At 39.2% G+C, this 21485-nt stretch overlaps 1 protein-coding gene across 2 annotated transcripts in view; it reads right to left on the bottom strand.

The window, feature by feature from the left end:
- The window catches only part of DTWD2 (DTW motif tRNA-uridine aminocarboxypropyltransferase 2), a 100172-nt gene that overhangs the window by 35151 nt on the left and 43536 nt on the right, over window positions 1-21485 (bottom strand). For both annotated transcript variants that reach the window (XM_074812200.1, XM_074812198.1), the window contains exon 4: window positions 3025-3214. In XM_074812200.1, the coding sequence (XP_074668301.1) occupies window positions 3025-3214 (190 nt within the window). The remainder of the gene's footprint in view (window positions 1-3024; window positions 3215-21485) is intronic.

Genomic DNA, 21485 nt, shown 5'->3' with positions numbered 1-21485 from the left:
GGAGAATCACCTCCCTTGACCTGCTGGTCACACCTCTCTTGATGCAGTCCATGACACGGTTGGCTTTCTGGGCTGCAAGCGCACATTGCTGGCTCATAGTCAGTTTTCCCATTCACTACTACTCCCAAGTCCTTCTCCACAGGGCCACTCTCAAGCCACTCATCACCCAGCCTGTCATTATGCTTGGGATTGCCCTGACCCGTATGCAGGACCTTGCACTTGGCCTTGCTGGTCTCCATGAGCTTCGCATGGGCATAACATAAGAAAAAATCTGAAAGGAACACAATAAATTCTCAAATCAGCATCAAGTACTAGAGACTTGGTAGTTTTCAGAGTCTCTATGCACCTTTACTCTGAATAATTACCTTCTATGACCCCTAAAATTTCACTCACGGATTCCTTGCCATAAGATAAAACATTATGTACTTCTGACAAAAACCAGACTATTGAAACCATTTGAATTTTGAAAATAGAATTAAGGAATTTATTTTTAACATTGAGTTCTTCCATAATGATAATGTACAGACCAGATTAATAACTTTACTTCTGTCCTCTTGGATACATGCTGCAATCAGAAAGAGGTGAGGCAGGGTGTATTTTTTTCATAGATAGGTTTCTTGTCAGGTGTTCCTGACAGGCACCTCAGGTGACATTCTAGTTGCATCTGTGTGACCAAATTAATTTATTTGTAATACAGAAGGTTAAGTAAGAGGAGAACTTATCCTGAAGTATTATTCATTTTCTGTACCTTATTTACTCAATGCTATGCTTGGCAGGTTAAAACAAATAGTTCAGGTCTACACTTAATACAGATTCTTTTTATGCCCCTGCATTTACATTATGAATATATAAAATTTTGCTTTATGGAACAGTGAAGTTTTGAGCTTAAAGAACTTTTCAACTATTGGACAAAACTGGATCAACTATCTCTCTCTTCATTTCTTACTACTCAATGAATTCTGCTGGTTTTTGCATCACTGACTATCTTCTTTACACTCATTTAGATAAAAGTATGGTTCACAGCCAAAATACAACTATAACACAGGGATCAAAATTCCAGCATGAAGTTGTTTAAAGAAGGTATCTGGAAAACACTTTATTTCCAATATCTTTCCCATATGGAAACTGGACTTCACCCCATGTTATTTAATTCCCTTGATTATTCTTAAGAGTTATATGTTATAATCAATCATCATTTCACAGGCTGGTTAGCTCCTGATTTATTTTTCTCAGTAATAATGTGCAAGAGTGAAGCAGAGAGAAACAAATGTTAATAAGGAATAAAGTGAAACGAGACAAACACCATTACCATCTATATCATGCATCATGCCATCTACAAGAACCCAAGTGATCAGGACTTCTGCCCCATTTTGATCTGTAGCAAAACTCCTCCTATATGTGATTTGGACATTCAAATCAACTAGCTGATGGAAACAAATATTTCAGAATATTTAAGTATTTTTGAATTCAAACCAAAAGCCTGCAGTGCCCAGAAGTTTCAAAAAAGTACAATAAATAAGGAACTGCAAACTAGTTATAAACTAGAACAAAGACTGGAGTTAAGACAGATACTTACACAAGAGCTGTGTTCACTGCATTTGAAAGTTTGAGGTGTGCATTCTTCTTTCTAAAGGGCCAGAGGCCCTTCACCCTCCAGGAGCTGTGTGCTCTGCCACACCCTGGGTCCCTACCAGTATGACCATAGGGAAACTGGTCAGGAGCAAAATCAGGAATCTTATGGTAAGAACCAACACACGAGAAAACCTAAAGCAATGGCAGTACTAAATTTAAACATCAATTTGACTTCCAAACAAATTTGAACTTATGGTATTACAGACAAGTTCCAGCCACAGAAGAAATGTAATGGTTTGACCAGTTTTTCCTTGCTCCATTGGCAAGCATATGACAAAACTACAAAGACAAAAAGTTACGTTTCCTTTCAAAGACTTATAAGGAATCCAACCAGTAACATTCTCCAACTTCTGGATTTAGAAGTTGTTGGTTATGAATGATGCACAATGCAGATAACAAAACTGCAGTGTGCGAAATCAGAGCCTTTCCCAGAAAATCATTTAAGCATTTGCCTTTCCCAGAAAATCATTGAGCATTTAACTTACACCATTGTAGTACATAAAGAAATGCTGCCTGGTGTGTGTATATGACACAATACAAATTATTTCAATCAAGTAACAGGGGAAAAACTTACTCAACAACAGCAACTGAGTCACAGAAGATTACATTTTATGTTTAAAACTTACATTCAGGACTCCTGTACCAAAGCCACACTCAAGTATCCACTAAAAAATTTGTTGAAAAGTAGCATCATACCATTCACAATGCAGCAACAGGAACCTATGTCCACTAATGTTATTAACAATGTATTACGATCTAGGATACTTTCATTAGGCTTAATCCTTACTGGCAGTTCAAGTGGGTGGGTGTTGATTTTCCTAAGGGGGAAAAAAAAAAACCACCAAAAAACCCCAACAAAACAAACAAAAAAAACCCCAAACCTCATGTGGCCAGTATTTAAGTCATAAAGTTTTTAATATGGTGGAGACCAAATATGCGGGAAAGAGTGTGACACTTTCACAAGAGGCTAAAAAATTCTACTTTCAGCTTTCCTATTGCTGCAATGTAAAATACTTATACAGGAGAGAAAAAAAAATGCTTATTTCACCATCTATGTTCTAATATTTTAGGCAACAGGCAAAAATTTTCCTACACAAACCAGTTTTCAATTTTGCAAAACAATTATTCACTATGAAGTTCAACACTTAAAAGAAACAAAAATAAATTTCAAGTGACAAAATGAAAACCCCCAGTATTTATAGTTATCTTTCTCACAATTTTATAGATTATTTAATTATTCAAGTTTTCCTTATCTTGTCAGCCAGTTACAGCTGAGAAGGAAACCAGGTTTCCATGATTTTCATCCTCACACAAACACTCCCTTCTGGCTGGTCAGAAAGCAAGCATCTAATAGACACACTTAAAATTTTTATTTTACATATTATAACTCACCTGCCTGGGAAGGCGGAAGAGAGAATTTTTGTAAAATATATCTTTAGCCTGACTCCATGTTCCATCAATGATGATCATAACAGATGAACTAGAAGACATCACAGCAACTTCTTCCAAATCGGTTGCTTCAGCTCCAGGATATAAAATTAGAGTATTGGGATTTCTGCACACAGTTGCTAACTCAGGATACCTTCAATGCACAGACACACAAAATGACAATAACTATTAAAAGTTTTCACAACAAATACATACTTCCAGATCTTCCAAGTTATAAACTCCCACTCATCTTCTCCAAATTTTACTTAAGTTTAAAAAAAAAAAAAAAAAAAGTCCATCACTCAGCTACCACTCCCCCTTTCCAACACCTCAGAAGTAGTTGGTTCTCCCTCAGCTTCTAAGGGGGAAGGAGAAAACCACCCACAGAAGTAATCAATGGAAGCTTGAGAAAGCAATATATCAGGAATATTTTCTGATGCTTTAATTGTTAGGTCTCTAATGTCTATTTGAACCAACCATGTTTCGCACTGTTTACCAAAATTTAATATATGTATTCTAGCAAAATTTGTTCAAACACAGACAAGAGTAATATAATCACTCTATTCTGATCCTTGTACATATAAAGAATATTAGCAATTCATGGTCCACATCTACAGGACATTTTTGAAAAATTTACCATCTCAGGTTTTTGTTTGGTTTGGGTTTTTTTTTAATTACTACTTCTACAAGTACAGTCCCCAAACTTGTACATTCTCGTCTTCCTTTCTGTCGGCTTCTACATTCAGCAATGGTACCAGAGGAATAACTACTGTCTATTAAAAGTTCACTTAATGTACATGGAAATTCCTGAAGTTTTTGCAGGACACCACTGTAAGTCAGTTTATAAAAATCTGTGAAAGGCACTGTCATTTAAGTAGTACCGGAAGCCTCAAAAACCCCCTAGTGGCTGGTAAGGGAGAATCTGAGAAAAAGCCGGCCTTGTAACAGAGACTGCATTACTTTTCTTGAATCAGTTTCAGCAGTATCATCATGTAGTCTTCAGAATCGCCTCAATCAGAAAGCAGGAAGAAATACAAAGCAAGGGCTGACTGTCTGAAGCATATGGCAAAGAATAAGAAATTAATTCTGCATAGTACCTCAGAGATTATAAAGAGTAACTGATGTAGTAGGAGGAGAACAGCAGTATGTAGTTGAAATAGGGTGTGACTATTTGCGCTCTGAAGTGGAAAGGGAAGCCAGTATGGCTTATCAGAGAAAATAAGGTGTATCAGAACAAGGTTAACAATAGCCAGCACACAAAGTGGGCTCTCCATGCTACCTATCAAGAACCACACAGGATCATGAACACAGACACAGGCAGAATGTAGATATATAACTTCACACAGAGAAATTCCTAGCACTGCTGTGACCCACAGGTTTTTGGGCAGGACACCTGCACCACTCCTCCAATAATTAAGCAAGAATCTTTTTGCTTAAAAGGGAAAAAAAAATTTAAGAAAAGGTTAAGGAAGAAAGAAATGCTTAATAATGGGTTTTGAGTTGATATATACTAGGTGTACTTCAAATCTGTACACTCCATTATCACTCTCTGGGGACATATGTGAAAACACAATTTTATGTGTTAGATTCAGGCAGAATTGCAGTGCCTAAGACATTGAGATCCTGAGCTTAAGACCGACATAGGACCATATGGGAAATATCTGAAATAAAAGAGGAACTGAATTCAGTGTACCAATATGCCCAGAGCTAGTTTTGCAGTATTTGACCATCCTCATCTCTTCAAGCAAATAGACCAGACTTATTCAACACTATGTGTTTCATTACTGTCAACATTATTTTCTAAAAAAAGAGTAATGATCTTTCTTTCCAAAAAGAACAATAAAAGAAGGGTAGAGACAGGAAATCTGTTAAGATAAGACTGTGGAAAATAGAAGTACATGGAAACTTCTCCACCCACTACTTTTGTAAACCTTATTTACATTATGGTGATTTGGTATCACTTTAGTTTAACCAAGAATCATGCTACACAAAATCAAAAGCAAAGCAGGTATCTCACTACAGGCTACCTAGCACTCAAGGTTTAAGTCTTGAAAATCAGTTGTTAATTTCAGATGTTTGTCTTAAGAACCCAACTCGTCTAGAGTAAAGTATCCTAATTCTGGGATAGCAGAGCTTTCAAATCACTAACATCTATTAGATGATTTTAAATAAAAAAAAAAGAATTCTTAAACTAATCCAAACCCATAATGATTATGAAGCACTACAAGTTCATATTATGAACACTACAACTGAAGTCTTGGTCTTGAAAACAATGGTTTTCAACACATGCTCATCCAAGAATTCAGATCATTTCAGTTTACAACAGTTTATATGCAAAATCAAAGGCAGGGGGGTGGTTCAAACAAATTTTGTAGATTTGTCCCACAAATTTAACCTAGGATTTGAGGACTGATTATGCATACACTGCCATAAAAAATATCACTTTGCAAACTAGTAGGAGATGCTGCTATCTTCAAAGAGTTTACTATCCACAGACTTAATCCTGTGACACTGAGCACATGCAGAGAGCTATTTAGTACTCTTTCCTTCCATAGAAACAGGTTCTCAGAAATATATGTTGTGCAACTCGTTCTAGGTAATGCTTCACACTGACAGTCACAGTCCATGTTAGTAGCTTTATTAAAACATTTGTCTTCCCTTCATAAAACAAGCTTGTTCTTCCTTCCTTAGTACAGCACAGGAAGAATGAGCTAAACAAACACCTAATGATTTGCTTAGAAAGGGATATAGTTTGTATAAAACAAGTTCAAAAAGTTTTTTGTACGTATTTCTATACGGGCACATCGTGTTAATTTCACTGCAGGTTTTGTATTTGCTGGAGTTTTCTTCCTGTTAGTTTGTTGCTGATGCATAGCTCAATTAGACTTTTTCTACTCACATACTACCACCATTAAGAATTTGTTGCCCAAAACAGTTTTTATGTACATCCTTTGGCTGCATTTAATTAGATCTGTGAAAGAAATTTAAAGTCTCAGTAAAAGACTGAATTGTATCTGGTAAATAAAATTAATCTATTAACTGAACAAATTGGTATGGCATTCAAAAGGCAAGTACATATCAACAATATCACTTCTCACAGCCACTTTGCAAGAATATGTTTCTGACATGCTTGTTTTGGGTAAAGACTGTAATACAGTGTATTTAATCACATGCTACTTCTGAAATACTGCTATAGGGCAGGATTTTCTCTACAAGAGTCAGATGTTTTTAAAGGAAGCTTACAGGAAACAATTCTGAAGAATTAGCCATTTCACTCTAATGCTGAAACACAGTTGTTTACTGCTGAGCTCTTTTGAAAACCTGACCCCACACCCTATGGTACAACTGTTTTTTCCATATAAGCTTTCACTTGTATGCTTAAGATTACTACAGCACGTAAGTAAAAGGACTAGGAATTAGATTTCACAGAGCTTTACATCTAAAAGTAAGTGCATGTAATTCTAATGTCAAAACACATTCAAACAATGTTAATATTGATTTTTTGATTACCAATCATTTATTCCATTGTTTAGGTACAAGACTGATTTGAGACAAATAGTATGGCTTATTAAAAATACAGGAGACAATTTCATTAAGGCTGATGTTTGTATTCATGACAACTCACAAAATATTAAAGGATACATGCCGGTTTTGAAACTTTCCTCAGAGCCACAGCAGAAGCTCCTTGCTCAGTCTGTGCTACCCAGGAAAACGCATTTTTGCTTTTTATCCCTGCATAAATTTCCCCTGCAGAAAAGGGTGGAGTAAAAAAACTCAGCACCAGGTCAGCTGGCAGTCCAGACTCCCTTGTTTAGAATGACTAGACAGAAATTTCAGGTCACACACTAGATCACTGCACTGGGAGGGAGGTAACTTCTTAGCAAGATCTCAAATCCTCCAAATAGGTAAAAGCTGAAAGAGGAATCAGGTAAGTCTCACCAGACTTGTAGACACTCTTCTGTGAGCTCTTTATTCTTTCAGGTGGTTTTTGCTTTTAAATTCAAGCTGCTTTCATTTAAATTCAGGAACGCAATTCTGTAGTCCAGTTAAGTTAGACTTGTGTATGTGGGGAAGCTAAACCCAACAGAAACACGGAGGTACGTTAGGAGCAGGAGGCTGAATTAGGATAAGCACAAGGACAACCAAAAGCACAAGCAGTCACACCAGAATAATCTAGTCCAAGCTACTGGAAGAACAGCTGATTATGATGATGGAAGAATTTCACACAGCAGCTGCCCACAGTCAGAAACGTGGTCTTCTTGCTTTTCTTGCCATCTTGTGACATACAGTAGTACACAGTCACAGCATGTATGACTTTGAACATGGCAAAATACAACATGCCTGTCATCAAGACAAGTAGCTTCGGCAGTGCAGGTGCAGCATGAAGGGGGATGTTTGTGCTGGGGGAAGCAGTTGCTGTAGACAAGATAGCCACACCTCACGACTCACAACAAAGCTTTGTTTACAAAAAGTCTTTGCAAATGAGTTTGCCCTCTAGTTTATGACAACCTGGATTCAGTAACAATTCAGTGAATGAAATTCCTCCTGTAATTGCATCTCTTCTCACCAGTGTTCAGAACACCGTTTCCTGCCATCTTTGAAACCTCAACCTCATCTGCAAATGCTTGAACGTGACTGTGGCCCAATACCAGCTGACATGTCAAAGACAGCATCAAGGCTGGGCATGGTAAAGGGGCACAGCAGTAAGCCCAAGAAGCTAAACTGGAAGGGGAAGAAGAGTTTGAAGGGCAGTGTGGTTGCTGGTCAGTGTTGGAGACTACTTTAAGTGACAGCTTATTCCACATGATAGTCCTAGACCTTTACATAGTGCTTTTGTAGAAGCCTTTCTTAGTGTGAAGCATGACTAATTTTGAGGGATTCATCAGGACTTTAATTTTACCTTCTGTTTCAGTCAGAACAGACATGCTGATGGCAGACTCCTTGAAGCCACAAGTTTCAGGAGGAGACTGAGAAGCTGAATTTCTAAACAAATACTTTTCTTCCTACAGATCAGAGGTTGACTTTTAAAGAATTCACAACTCTGTGTTAGTCAGGGTAAAAAAGAAAGGTAACATTGCTACATATGAAAAAAATCTCTTGAACAGTCTGCTTATCCTTTCTCAGAGATGCTGCAAAATAATGGTATAAACGCCTAACTGACTGACAATCAGAACTTATTTCTTAATTTAGGTACTGTATTTTAGTGTATTACTAGACTTAGTAGGCTTTAGAATTACTTTATTTTGCATGCCATTTCACAAACAGCTTTTCTCATTAAAGAAGTAGACCAGGTAAAGAATTTCAAATACAAAATTGTTCTATGTTAATTTAATAACCATGAAGACAATCAATTAAGCAAATCCTTCACTTACTTTACATCACATGTATACATGCACTATCAACAGCAGTCACCAAAAGCTTCCTGCAGATTTGATGATTAGGACTTTGAATCCATGAATCTCAATCCTTAAGTAAAAATTTCAAAAGAATATATTACAGTGAATCTCTGATGAAGTTATGAATATGCACAATTCACTCATATATACATAACAAGGAAAAAAAGATGTGCAGCTCTGTAACATTCCACCCTAGCCAAGGCAATTATTTAACTGAGTTCTTAATTGTCACTGAGAGTGAGGTGGAAGGGGAGGAAGAATACAGCCTAGTTTTCCTTTTTGGAAATATTATAACTGTAACAGTTTATAACAGTTTTTAGTTGATGTTAACTGAAAGAGCCCGATAATGAACATGGCTTGGTTGCCTGTAAGGCAAGATTTAGATTTGTGAATTACTGTAAAATGAGTATTAAGCAATATAATTATAAAAATGTGATTTAAGTTATAGAAGTGACACTTGGTAGAACTAAAGGGACTTTACATTCATATGTGTTGGACATCAGTAGAAAAAGAAAAGAGTAGAAACTTAGAAGAGACTCTCCCACAAGCTTTCCAAACAAAGACAACAGAACTCTAAAAACAAAAGTTGTTAACAGAATTGGTGAGCAATACTATGTATAAGTATGAAAGGACAAAAAAAAAAAATATTACTATTTCCACAAAAGAAAGAAGTACAGATTAAAGGGGACAAAATGCAAAGGATGAGAAAGAAATGCAACACACATTTTTGCCAAATCCTGAACACTTCACTGATGTCATGAACCATATGAAACATAAGGAGTATAAGTAAACATGAATATAGATACAAAGAAACTCGCTAAAATACTTAAGGACGGTTATAAAAGTATACCACAAGTCTAAGCGAGTACCACAAAAACTATGTAAAAAATAAGCACATTAATTAAAAGCAGAGGGGGGAAAAAAAGAAAAAAACATGAACCACCACACTGATCTGCAATCCAGAGGAAATATTAATAATAAAGTTTGGAATAAGTAAAACCTCAAAAACTGAATTTAGCAGCTGACTTTTTCAATGGAATAATGTGGGCAATACAACCAGCGTCAACAAAATGTCAGCTTTTACATTAGAATATAGGCCACCTCAAAAAGTACTCCACTGTAGTTAAAACACAGTGGTCTTTTTTACTTACACACACACACACTCACACACACAAAAGTAAAACCATGGATGTATTGATGTGAACTAGCTGTAGAAGGTCTGCTGACAAGAACAGCAAGAGAGATAAAAGTCTTCAGAGAAAAACTGAATAAACTGACATTGTAAATTTTAGAGAAAAGAGGTCCAAAGGGAAACGTAGTTAATAGTCTCCAAATCCGCAAGAGGAAGGAAATAACCTATTCTCTCTGTCCACAGACGACAAGAAAAGAAGTAATTTTAACTGTGGCAATAAAGATGCAAACTAAACAGGGACAAAACTTCACAAGCTTTCTAATGGTAATAAGTTAAGTTCACATGTTAAAAGACCCACTGAAAATTCTGCAAACTCTCCTGTACATGGTATTAATACCATGCCTACATAAGGCTGATGTCACTTTTGTAGGAGAGTAACAGTGGCATCTTGAGGATCTTTCTATCCCTATTTCTCCAACTGTGTTGCTATATATATATATGTAATGAATATCAAATGCCAATGCTGGTCTTTAGTTGATCTTATTCTTAAACGTAATGATTTCAAGTAATAGCACTATGCTGAAAGAATATCCTCTATACAGACATGATGATGTTTCTAGTGTTCGCACACATATACTTAATAACACATGACCTTCCTATGAACATTCATTCCTGGTGCTGTATCTGCTGTATTTGCATGTATTACTAGCTTTGAGTTTTCATTAGTAGTTTGTGGACTTTATAAATGCTGGAATTACCAAGAAAAATCAATTTGTATCATTTACAGTTGCAGTATTCCACTTCAATCCAGGTAATGTATCATTAGAATAATTAAAAATAAGATGAATCTGAAGATAATCACTTTCTCTTTCTATATATACATCAATATAAAATTTCTTATCTGTTACCCATCTTTCCATGACCAACTCCTAATGTAAAGCTCAAAAAGATTATGTGATTTAAAAGATACATTTTAAGGTGCAACGGTGGTCTTGAACTCTGTAGGAAAAATAGTTGCAATACTTGCTTCTCACACAAATCACTATTCAGCCTTAGTTTTGGTATGCAGCAGGCACTGCAGGCCTATATAATCCATTTAGTCTGACAACAAACTCTGCTAAACAGAACTATTCGGATCTTTCATTTGTGCTTGTATTGTATCCAACCACTTTGTCATAGCAGATTTATACATTCTCATGATCATACTTAAGTTGCATTTCGTTATTTCTGGGATGACTCTTGAGATGTGCAATTTAAACACCATCATATCTCATTATAATCCAGTTTTTGTGTCATAAACATTTTTATTACACATCTATATTCAGTTTCTCTCAAATTCTAAGTGGTTTTAATTCAACAGGGATCTATTAAACTTTGCCAGTGTGAAAGGCAAGTGTTCAAATTTTTAAAATCCAACGTTGCCATTTACTAGCAAACAGTACTAGCAGTACAGAACAGATGTTAATTTATCATCTGTGGAAAACCATCAGGTTAATGGGAACTTTTCAGTTTTTCTCATCATTTTTACTATTTCACCTTGGTCATAAGCAGGTGCCTTTGCCTCTCTCAATACTCCTGCACTTGGAAGACTGTAGGAATACTGATCTCCATAATTCCCATAAGGTAATGAAATTAATAAAGGTAAGAACCCTCTAACATCTCCACACTCAGAAATAGTCCCTTAGGATCAGGACTGAAGCATAAGAGATACCCAGGAAGAGAAAAAACAATGTTTTCATATTAGATACTCTATTTTTGTAGATAAATGACATAGTCTCTAACACAATCTGATTTTTTTTTTCTTCCCTTTAAAACAGATCAATTGTATAAACAAATTGTCTTTCATCGAAAGATCAAATAATGAGAAATATTTTTAAGGCTTGGAAACCTGTAATTTTACAATTAAATATTTTACCATTTGCTAGGGAAGAAGGTCATAAACACAGTTTATTAAATAACCCTTTTTAATCTATGAAAACCTGTATGTAAAATACCTAGCAAGAACTCTGGTAAGCTCCCCAGTGAAGAACCATCATTACTAATGCCTCCAAATAACATCAGCTTTTACATCACAAACATGTAAATAAAACAGAAGTGAGTTCGTCTGTACCAGGACCCTAGCACATGATACCTAGTTTCTTATTACTGTCACAAGTGGAGTTGACCTGCAACATTTAATAAACTAGAATAAAAAGAATTAATGGGTAATAATGGGTGGTTTTTATTGTCTCTTCTATTATTACAATTTCAATTTACTTCTCCTTTCTCATGTACTGTACTTAAATTAAAAATAGAACATAAACTAGTAATAAAGCAAAACTACTGTCTGTAATATTAGAGCACTAACAGGTTTTTCTAAAAAATGGTTTTCAACCAATCTCAACATTTAAAAATCTGACTTCTGACTAATATGTCAACAGTCTTATTTTGTAACATGGGCAGATGAGTTTTGAAAATGAATGCAATGGCAGCTAAAAGTACAGTCTTGTGAAGAAATGAAAAGCAGAGGCGTTATCTTGGCAAGTATTTGCTCGGTTAGTGGGCCTCAGTACCAAGTGCCTCAAATATTTAATGACTTCCTCAATAAAAAGAGTTTATTGCAAACCTCTTCCCCCCCCACCAAAAAAACCCCCAAAACTTAAAACAACTCAACAACAACAACAGGTTCTTATGCACTAAAACACAGGTCTCCACATTCTACTGAAGGTACTTTGTTCCTTTACATTGTATTCAGTAACCTCTTCCTATCTACTGCTCATACAACTTAAAACTTACCAAAAACGTTTCATGGCTTATCTAGAGTAATGGAAAGAAGTAAGAAAACTAATACACAGTCTTCTCATGGAGAAAATTAATATTCTTTCTACAGAAAAGCAGCAGCAATATTTTGGTTAAGTTATACCCAGGTTCTTTAAGCAATTAACTGCAGAGAAGCCTAGCCTTGGTTTTCCCCTAATATTTCCATAGTGAATAGCAAACCTACTGCTCAAAAAACATACTGCAATTGTTAGATACGGTCCTATGTACGATGCTAGGAAAAGACATTAGCACATTTCCCCTCCCCCCTGTCCCATTCCCCTACAACTCCAGTTTCAGAAAACAATACTGCACACTATTTGTTCAGCTATATAAACTACACCTTAAATCTGTATTCAGGAAAGAAAAATTACCTAGACAAAATGAGACAACAGACACCCTAGCTACTCCTCTGTCCTCCATGCACTTTTTAATTTTTTAATCATCCTTGCTAACTGTATCGTGTACTAACAATAACATTCCACTTTCAGTGCAGAGCTTAAAATTTATATTATGTAAAGCAAACACTGTTGAATATAATTAACTGGGCAGACTTTTGGATTTGATCTTCCTTTCAAGTGTGCCACTACCCTGACCAAATTGGCATCTTGGTTCCCTTTTATGACCTTAATAATTGTTACCATGCAACCTTCATAATTCACTGCAAATTCAGTAAACTTTCTTTCCCAGAGTACTCTCAGTGCAAACATAACACACAAGAAACAGGCTCTACCAAAAGGGCTGGCATACACTTAAACTTACTGCTGGAAATGCCTGAAGTTAGAACTTTGGGATCTAGATGAAATACTCAATGAGTAAGTCAGCCCTCTCTTATAGGGTATTTAACAAAAAGTTCAGTGAAATATTTACCAAGTGTCCATTGTTTGAATACAATTTGTTATTAAATACTTCTATGTAAAAGAACAACTTTAGCTTGTGGAGTAGAAGGAAGAAGAAAAGGACAGACATTCGGTGTTCCCATGCCAACATGAACGAGACCGAATGTGATTCAGGCTATGTCTGTTCATGCATATGTAATCACACACTAATGTGCTTAGAAAGTCTCAAACGTGTGCTATAGTAAGAATACCACCCACTACATTAGCAGAACAAATACACACATAATACTACAACTGCATATGCAAGTTTCAGGTATAAATTCTAATGCATGAATTTGCATTACTCAAGCACTGAAGACCCTCCTTTTTGGAGACCAGACATCAGTTCACTGAGGAACTGTAGAAACAGAAGTATCTAGTCCCTATCAAGTAATTAACACACTAGACATAAAACACATTAAGTAAAGGAATAAGAAACCTATAGTAAGAATAATGGGGAGCAAAAACCTCAAGTATATTCAGTATATTGGGAGCCTGACTTATGATTCTTCATGCACATATTAAAATTTATGGCAAACTGAGTTCTTCAGACAGATAAACAGAGACTAGTTACCGCTACAAGTGTTTCCAGGACAATCAACCAAGCCTAAACAGACACAGAGTCACAGAATCATAGAATGGTTTGGGTTGATAAGGACCTTAAAGATCATCTAGTTCCAACGCCCCTGCCATGGGCAGGGACACCTTCCACTAGACGAGGTTGCTCCAAGCCCCGTCCAACCTGGCCTTGAACACTGCCAGGGAGGGGGCAGCCACAGCCCTGCTGGGCAACCTGTACCAGTGTTTCACCACCCTGACAGTAAAGAACTTCTTCATTATATCTAATCTAAATCTAACCTCTTCCAGTTTAAAGCCATTACTCCTTGTCCCATCACTACATGCCCTTGTAAAAAGTCCCTCCCCATCTTTCCTGTAGCCCCCTTTAAGTACTGGAAGGCCGCTATAAGGTCTCCCCGGAGCCTTCTCTTCTCCAGGCTGAACAACCCCAACTCTCTCAACCTGTCCAAGGGGAGGTGCTCCAGCCCCTGATCATCCTTGTGGCCTCCTCTGGACCTGCTCCAACAGGTCCATGTCGTTCTTATGTTGGGGGCCCCAGAGCTGGACACAGTACTCCAGGTGGGGCCTCATGAGGGTGGAGTAGAGGAGGAAAATCACCTCTCTCAACCTGCTGGCCACTCTTCTCTTGATGCAGTCCATGACACGGTTGGCTTTCTGGGCTGCGAGCACACATTGCTGGCTCATAGTCAGTTTTTCCATCCACTGCTACTCTCAAGTCCTTCTCCGCAGCGCTGCTCTCAACCCACTCATCACCCAGCGATGCTGGGCAATGATCACGCTGCTTGGGATTGCCATGATGCATGTGCAGGACCTTGCACTTGGCCTTGTTGAACTTCATGAGGTTTGCAGATGCCCACCCTCTCAAGCCTGTCACGGTCCCTCTGGATGGCATCCCTTCCCTCCAGTGTGTCAACCGAACCACACAGCTTGGTGTTGTTGACAAACTTGCTGAGGTTGTTCACAACTTGTTGACTGTCACCAATCATGGAACAAACTCAACCAACAATCAAAAAGAAACCTGCATCTTTGAGTAGCAGGAGGTAAAAGTACATATTTCAAGAGTCAGTGAGATGACAGGGCATGAGGCAAAGAAAAGCTCTGAAAATTACATACTTTTTTTGAGTCTGACAACGAGAGGTAGCATCCTGACATGTCAAACAATCAGGAGAAAGCAATTCAATAAGCTTAGAAAACAGTTGTTCAGCAGGATTTTGGATGGACCTTCAAGGGAAGACTGTTATATTTATCAAGGCTAAAGAAAAGCAAGCTAACAAAACAGATGAAAGTCAAGACAAGAATTGTAAGCTCAAGCTTAACCATCACCAGAACATATCAGAGAACTAGGACCTCTCCTATTCCAGAAGAGCATAGATTTGCAAGTTTTCACCATCTGAGCAATATATGACCACATGTCTGTAGAGAATCAGTAAAAATCAAATGCAGATAAAAGAAGCAGGCCTCTATGAAACCAATATAAAAAGCTAAACCAGAGAACAGCATTCTGAAGGCAAAACGATGAAATAGGGACAGAAAATAAACAGTATGAGAATATCAAAATATAGAAGATATCCCAAGATTAAAACAAAGTTTTGAAAGGTGAGACTAGGTGTGCTGGGTTTGAGTGAGTGGTGGAGTTTTTGATAGCAGGGAAGGGGCTACAGCAGTGGCTGCTGTGAGAAGCTTCTCAAAGCTCCCCCAGCTCCAAGTCGGACCCATCTCTGGCCAAGGTTGAGCCAATTAGCAACAGTGGCTGCAGCTCTGTGATAATGTATTTAAGAAGAGGAACCTGGAAGAAGGAGTTAGAGTTGTGAGGGGGAGTTGCAATGAGGACACCTCTGCAAACACCAAGGGCAGTGGAAGAAAGGAGAAGGGACTGTATTGCAGCATGCAGAGAACCCCCTTTGTGGTGGTGCAATTCTAACCCCTCCCTACCCCTCCCTTCTTGGGCTGCTTGGTGCTAGGTGTGATTCCACCCATCTCCCCCGAGCTATACACCAATCTGTGGAGATAAGGACTGCTAATGTTAAGGCGCCCCCCTAAAGGAGCCTGGCTCCTGCCCCTCACGATTGCTTGGAAAGGTTATAACAGCCCATCATCTCCTAAAGGCCTGGCACACCTGTGCCTGGGATGTGGTCAAATGGGAACAATAACAGAGTTGCACATTCATCAAGTTCTTGTGCAACTGCTGGAAGGCACTAGAATACTTCGTTGTTCGAGCTGGGCTTGAGTAAAAGGTATCTGACAAAAGTCAATTATCTTGGACCCTATAAATCACTCACAATGATTACAAAGATGCTATGAGGCTATGCAGGGTGGAAATCAGGAGGTCTAAAGCTCAGCTGGAAATTAATCTGGCTTCCGCAATCAGGGACAACAGGAAATGTTTCTATGTCAGTAGCAAAAGAAAGACCAGGGAGAGCCTCCATCCCCTGCTAGACACGGAAGGAAACATGGTAACAAGTGATGAGGAGAAGGCTGAGGTGCTTAATGCCTTCTCTGCCTCAGTCTTTAATAGCAAGACTAGTTGTACTGAGGGAATCCAGCCTCCTCAGCCAGAAGACAGAGACTGGGAGAACGACCCCCCAGCATCCCAGGAGGAGACAGTCCGTGACCTACTGCATCACATAGACATACACAAGTCTATGGGACTGGATGGGATACACCCGAGGGTGCTGAAGGAGCTGGCTGGGGTGCTCGCCAAGCCGCTTTCCATCATTTACCAGCAGTCCTGGCTGACCGGAGAGGTCCCCACAGATTGGAAATTGGCCAATGTGACGCCCATCTATAAGAAGGGTCAGAAGGGTGATATGGGAAATTACAGGCCTGTCAGCTAGACATTGGTGCCCAGGAAGCTGATGGAGCAGCTCATCCTGAGTACCATCACACAACACATGCGGGACAACCAGATGATCAGGCCCAGTCAGCATGGGTTTATGAAAGGCAGGTCCTGCTTGACAAACCTGATCTCCTTCTACGACAGGGCGACCGGCTTATTGGATGAGGGAAAGGCTGTGGATGTTGTTTACCTTGACTTCAGTAAGGCCTTTGACACCATTTCCCACAGCATTCTCCTGGTGAAACTGGCTGCTCGTGGCTTGGATGGGCACACGCTTTGCTGGGTAAAAAACTGGCTGGATGGCTGGGCCCAAAGAGTTGTGGTGAACGGAGTTAAATCCAGTTGGCAGCCGGTCACGAGTGGTGTCCCCCAGGCTCGGTTTTGGGGCCACTCCTGTTTAACATCTTTATTGATGATCTAGACGAGCGGATCGAGTGCACCCTCAGTAAGTTTGCAGACGACACCAAGTTGGGTGGGAGTGTTGATCTGCTCGAGGGTAGGGAGGCTCTGCAGAGAGATCTGGACAGGCTGGAGCGATGGGCTAAGGCCAACTGTAGGAGTTTTAATAAGGGCAAATGCCGGGTGCTGCACTTGGGCCACAACAACCCCCAGCAGCGCTACAGGCTTGGGGAGGAGTGGCTGGAGAGCTGCCAGTCAGAGACGGACCTGGGGGTGTTGATTGACAGCCGGCTGAACATGAGCCAGCAGTGTGCCCAGGTGGCCAAGGCGGCCAATGCCATCCTGGCTTGGATCAGAAATAGTGTGGCCAGCAGGGACAGGGAAGTGATTTTACCCCTGTACTCGGCACTGGTGAGGCCGCACCTCGATTCCTGTGTTCAGTTTTGGGCCCCTCACTACAAAAAGGACATTGAATGACTCGAGCGTGTCCAGAGAAGGGCATTGAAGCTGGTGAAGGGTCTGGAGCACAGGTCGTACGAGGAGCGGCTGAGGGAACTGGGGTTGTTTAGTCTGGAGAAGAGGAGGCTGAGGGGAGACCTCATCGCCCTCTACAACTACCTGAGGGGAGGGTGCAGAGAGCTGGGGATGAGTCTCTCTAACCAAGTAATAAGCGATAAAACAAGAGATAATAGCCTCAAGTTGTGCCAGGGAAGGTTTAGACTGGATATCAGGAAGCATTTCTTTCCAGTACAGGTTGTTAGGCGTCGGAATGGGCTGCCCAGGGAGGTGGTGGAGTCCCCATTCCTGGAGGTGTTTAAGAGCAGGGTCAGCTTAGCGTTTAGGGATATGGTGTAGTTGGGAACTGTCAGTGTTAGGTCAATGGTTGGACTGGATGATCTTCAAGGTCTTTTCCAACCTAGACAATTCTGTGATTCTGTGAAATTGTGACCACAGGAGAGACCCTATGAGCTCTCCTGGATCGCAGCGGGCCTGTGACCAGCATCTCCCCTGAGCTGGGAGCCTCTCAGGTATCAAAACCCTTAAGGTGTGGTCTGCTGCCAGAGCTGATGGAAGGCCAGGGTGAAGTCAACCCGCTTGAGTCTCAATTATCGCCCATTGAGGAATGCCAAGGCATTGTGAGTATTTACGCTAAACTCGAGAAGAGGGAAATTTTACTTTGAGCTAGCTTCTCTTTCACTCGCTCTTTCTCTGCTTAATGGCGTGTGGGTACGTACTTCATTCTATTGTACCGAATACTTCTGTTTCTGTGTGTTTGTACGTTTCATGTTTGTGTATGCACATGTACATATGTATAAATTAAGGTACCGCTAAGTAAGTTAGTGTGAATCTTGTCATTTTAGAATCTGTAAATAAGTCACTTTTTTTTTTTAAAATGTCTTCTAAATTATTTTGTAAATGATCAATTGCTGTTATTTATTAATAAATCTAAAATTCCTGTTAAAACATTACCCTGTTAATACTTTCATCCACGACAACTTTGCAGCCTGCGGTGAGACAGCAGGCCACCCATGGAGGTCCATGGTGAAGCAGGTGCCCACCTGCAGCCCATGGAGGACCCGACGCCAGAGCAGGTGACTGTGTCTGAAGAAGGCTGGAACTGTATGGGAAGAAGCTCCCGCTGTTGTAGTTCAGTGCTGGGAGGATTGCAACATGTGGGGGTGACCCATGCTGGACCAGCTCAGGAAATGCTACAGCCTGTGGGACGGACTCACATTGGAGAAAATTCATGGGAGGACTGTCTCCTGTGAGAGGGACCCCATGTTGGAGCAGGAGAAGAATGCGAGGAGTCCTCCCTCTGAGGAGGAAGAAGCTGCAGGACTGACTGCACACCTCCCATTCCCTGCCCCCTGCGCCACTGTGGGAGGTAGAGAAATTGGGAGTAAAGTTGAGTCCAGGAAGAAGGGAGGGGTGGGGGAAAGGTGTTTTTAAGATGTGGTAATGCTTCTTCTCACTGTCCCACTCTGTCTGTTAAGTGGTGTTGTTGTTGACACCGTGTGAATTAAATTGACTTCTAAGGAGTCTGTCTTTTGCTCATGATCATAATGGGTGAGTTACCCCTCCCTGTCTTTATCTCAATTCCCAAGCCTTTTACTTTATTTTCTCTTTCCCATTTCTGAGGGGGAAGGACTTTGTGAGCGGCTGCACGGTTCTCAGTTTCCTTCTGGACTGAGACATGAGAAGATAAAGTGTCACTAGATGAAACACTTTAGCTAGAAGAAAGGAAGGGATGAGAAAAGTATTTTCTTTTGCCACTGCAGAGCAGAATAAAGGAAAGCCAACAAGGCAAGAACAAAAACCACACTACTACGTTCTGTCAATATTATCCTAGAAAAATCAGTAGTATTGAGGAAAGACAGCAGAAGAGTTGGAGGAAGATCTGCATGTTTCAAAAAACTAAGTCTTGATGGTGGTGTAGGTTGCAAAATACACTGGGTTAAGTTGAATGAAAATTTAGAGTTGCTTAGCTGCAAAGATAGCAGAACTAAGAATAAGGTGAGCACAGAAAGTTTGTTCTGTCATGGATGGGAAGGTCCATTATACCAATGGAAAACAGAAGCAGCTTTGAGGCTGACAATCTCAGCAATGAACACTGATAAACTGATAATCATCTGATGACTGAGTAAGAACAGAAAGAAAGATGCTGCTGGAAATTACCAGAGGGAGGTGGGAGTATTTAGAAACTTAAGAGAACATTATGTTTCAAGAACTATATATGCCTTTGATAAGCAGAAACACTGACTCAGAGATACTGATTTAATAAAAATAGGTTTGATCAACAACTATGAAGCAGAAGTTATCCTGACTAATGCCAAAGAATGTGAGATACCATCAACTAAGGAAGACCTAGAAATCTTAAGTGAAACACGAAGGGCTTGGATAGGTGGTAGCTAATGAAAACAGTAAGAGATTTGTAAAATTATCAGATTAAATAATGCTGTAAGAGGGGAAAAAAATAGGAAATTTCTATCTGGATTTGTGCTGCTAGAAAACTTAAGCAAAGAATGGAAAAAAACCAAAAGATATCTGTAATTTCTAACATGTGAACGTACCAAAGAGGGCAAGGGAAAAAGGAAATTATGCATAAGTTATGCACATTTGAATGCTGACAGGCAGAAAAGTAGCAGTATGAATGGCACAACTTGTCAGTGCAAAACAAAACTTTTAAAAAAGAACAAAACATGAAGCAAACAGCAACTACAGTCATGAGAAAAGCAGTGTTTCTAAGTGAGAGAGGAACAAAATAAAATGGATACAATGGTAAAAAAATGCATATAAACATTTTTCTACCATTCCTAATGAAGGCAATTAAGTCACACACATTACAATTATTACAAACATTTGAAAATCCATTTGTTTCACAAATACAGGATAAAAACATTCTGAGATATCAATATAAACTTTTGCATTTTCCTTTCTAGAAGGTTCAAAAATCTAAGGTACAGGCCATTAGAAGAGTCTCTAGTCAAATTTATTGGTAAAACATACTTTGTCAAGGTTATAATCATTCTCCTGTGTTTTGCAGCATCACCACCACAAAAACAACAGCCTTATAACAGAAATTAATAGAAATAAGTGAAACTATCACCAATTTAGAAATTAACCAGAGTCCTACCACACTGTTTAGGTAGGTCTGGCTAATCCTTACTATCAATTTTTCAGTGTCTGCTACATGATAGGTGGTCACTTCATGAAGTCAGAAGTGAAAACTCCAGTTACCGTGGAATCAGCCTGACCTCAGGCAAGTAAGAAAGCTTGCTTTGCATAACAGTTTTGAAAACTTCAGTACAAATAATTTGAGCTCTCTGCTTGCTTATGCTGTCCTTCTAGACGATGTCTAAAAGGTACCTATATTTAACAGGCTCAGCATCTATACTAATAAGGTATGTCAGACACACAAAGTAGTATTTTACACTTTTACATAAAATTCAGTCTCCAGTCTGGCAGTGATGCTAACCACACCCTCCCACACCCCTGCCTGCCATACTACGATACTGGGTTCATTATAAATCTATAAAAAGAATTGAATAGAAAATATGAACAATTCACAAAAGTGCTATTTTTACAATACCACTGTTCAGCAAGTACTTGTGCCAAACTGTTCACTTTAAACTGAATCATTTTAGCACATCAAAGATTAACCCTAATATCTGATAATAATGTAATCAATACAAAAAAGGTCAGAAGTTAAAGTCTTTTGAGTACTTGGGGAAAAAAAACATAGATAACCTGCAGAACTGATCTTTCAATTCAGAAATGCCATCTGATGAGTCAAGTCACCATGCAAACTTTAAATACTTTCAGCAGAATTAAAATGCCAAATTGCAGGAAGAATGGACAAGACTGGGAAAAATCACAAATTAGCAATGGTGAAACCAGGTGGATTAATC

This window comes from Strix aluco, chromosome Z (genome assembly GCF_031877795.1).
Source record: "Strix aluco isolate bStrAlu1 chromosome Z, bStrAlu1.hap1, whole genome shotgun sequence".
Taxonomy (NCBI): domain Eukaryota; kingdom Metazoa; phylum Chordata; class Aves; order Strigiformes; family Strigidae; genus Strix; species Strix aluco.
The sequence above is the reverse complement of the archived record's forward strand: the minus strand, read 5'-3'. Positions and strand labels throughout refer to the sequence as shown.